Consider the following 2,046-nt stretch of genomic DNA (forward strand, 5'->3'; position numbering starts at 1 on the left):
TGGACCCCTACAACTACTCGGAATTCTTCACTGTACTCGTTGCCAACCCTCACCTTACTGACAGCGTCCCTGTACATGGCTTGCACAGCTCTCACTAAGCACTCATCTATCCCTAGTTTTCTCATTGACCACCAGATAAGGGAGCAGGGGACCCTGTCAAAGGCTTTCTCCATGTCAACGAAAGCCATACATATATATGCACACACACACACACACACACACACATGTATAGATATACAAATGCATATGCACAGACACATATATATACATGTGTATGTGTGTATATATACATATATATATTGGAAGGTTTAGAGGTGATGTACAGGAATTATATATTAGAAAAAATAATAATCAGGTACTCAGATGTCTGAATGGTTGTATATTTACAGATTTTTATTCGTATGTCACATGTTTTGTAAATTAGCGCTTTCACCTAGTGTTGTAGGGTTTTCAAATTTTTTGAAAACCCTACAAGACTAGGTGAAAGTGCTAATTCACAAAACATGCGACACATGAACAAATATCTGCAAATACACAACCATCCAGACATCTGAGCAACCTGATTATTATTTTTTCTAATATACATATATATATACACACACTCACATGTATAAATATATATATATGTATATATCATCATTTACATAACCATACACTCACACACATCATATATGCATGGCAAAAGAGATGGAAAGAATAAGTACCAGGCTCTAAAAAATAAGTCCTGGGGTTCATTTGTTTGACTAAAACATTTCTAGGCAGTGACCCAGCATGGCCATAATCAAAAATGACTGAAACAAGTAAAAGATAGAAGATATGCAAACATGCCCCCCCCCCCCCGTTACAAATACCAGAAATTTAGCACAACCTAATACATATACAGACAGCACAAGCTTGACATAGAAACAACTCACCTGTAACATTTCTCTGTGAATACTAAAATGTCCATAAGAACCAAAATATGCTTCGTCTTCATCTTGACTTAGGTTCTGCACTGCGGTGCACTGACACTGTGATGAGTTGGATTCTGCACTCAGGTAAAATTCATTAACACAGTCCCTAAAGTAAATAAACATTTACTGTACAGAGTACACTAATCGTAGATGAATACATTTCACCACTGACTCTACGAAGTACATCTAGCAGTAAATAGATATTAAGAGGTAGTTTACATGTCTACTTCAACTAATCCATCAACCTATAAGTATACTATTATAGTGTAGTACAATTTGCCACATATCTATCAAGCTTTAATTAGTTACCTTGGCAAGATATTGAATAACTGGACAAGCACATTAAACTCCAGATATTAAAACATCATCTACAATATGGGAACAATAAATATCATTCAGAATAAATATTTATGTTCTTTGCCTGTGAGAAACCTAGCAGAACCCTCCTCTCCACTACTTCTTGGATGCAGCTCAAATCTACACATCTCCGTTCAAGCATCTCAACAATCTCACCAGACCTACCTTTCAGTGTGCCCACGTTGAGTGTGCCAACCATGAGGGTGTGGGAGGTGCGGACCTGTGTGACCCTGGGATGAGGGACAGCAGTGTCATGTACCTGAAAAGGCAGCTCGCATTTGGCAGAATTCATAAACGAACAACAGCCTTCAACCTGCATACACTACACCATCATTTTTATGCGCTATATGATCAGAACCTTACTTAGGAGATAGGCCCTAAGTAGGGGTGGGGATGGCATTAAGCCTTTAGAAGTGCTCATGGGAGACAACCGAAGGATGTCAGAGGATAGGGACTTCTGGAACTGGTGGTGGGGGTGGGAGCGTGGGCGCACTGCAAAACAGCAATACCGGTGTTAGAAATAGCATATTAATAGTAGATAGAATTTTAAAATCTTAGCATATTCGGTCAGCCAATTTGTGACAAAATTAGAGAAATGAGTAATGGATGATGTGACAAAGGTAAATAGATGAATAAGTGAGTGATGATAGGGTATTCATGTGAACTTCAGTTTGTTTTTAAGATGGGAAATGAAAACTATGTTTACAGAACTAAGAGGGGATTATGATCTGCGTTG

The 2,046-nt window shown here is 38.3% G+C and overlaps 1 protein-coding gene across 2 annotated transcripts in view; it reads right to left on the bottom strand.

The window, feature by feature from the left end:
• Nucleotides 1-2,046, bottom strand: part of LOC106871252 (uncharacterized) — a 191,996-nt gene that overhangs the window by 127,911 nt on the left and 62,039 nt on the right. For both annotated transcript variants that reach the window (XM_052974427.1, XM_052974426.1), the window contains exon 5: nt 915-1,059. In XM_052974427.1, the coding sequence (XP_052830387.1) occupies nt 915-1,059 (145 nt within the window). The remainder of the gene's footprint in view (nt 1-914; nt 1,060-2,046) is intronic.

Source organism: Octopus bimaculoides, chromosome 18, assembly GCF_001194135.2.
Source record: "Octopus bimaculoides isolate UCB-OBI-ISO-001 chromosome 18, ASM119413v2, whole genome shotgun sequence".
NCBI lineage: Eukaryota > Metazoa > Mollusca > Cephalopoda > Octopoda > Octopodidae > Octopus > Octopus bimaculoides.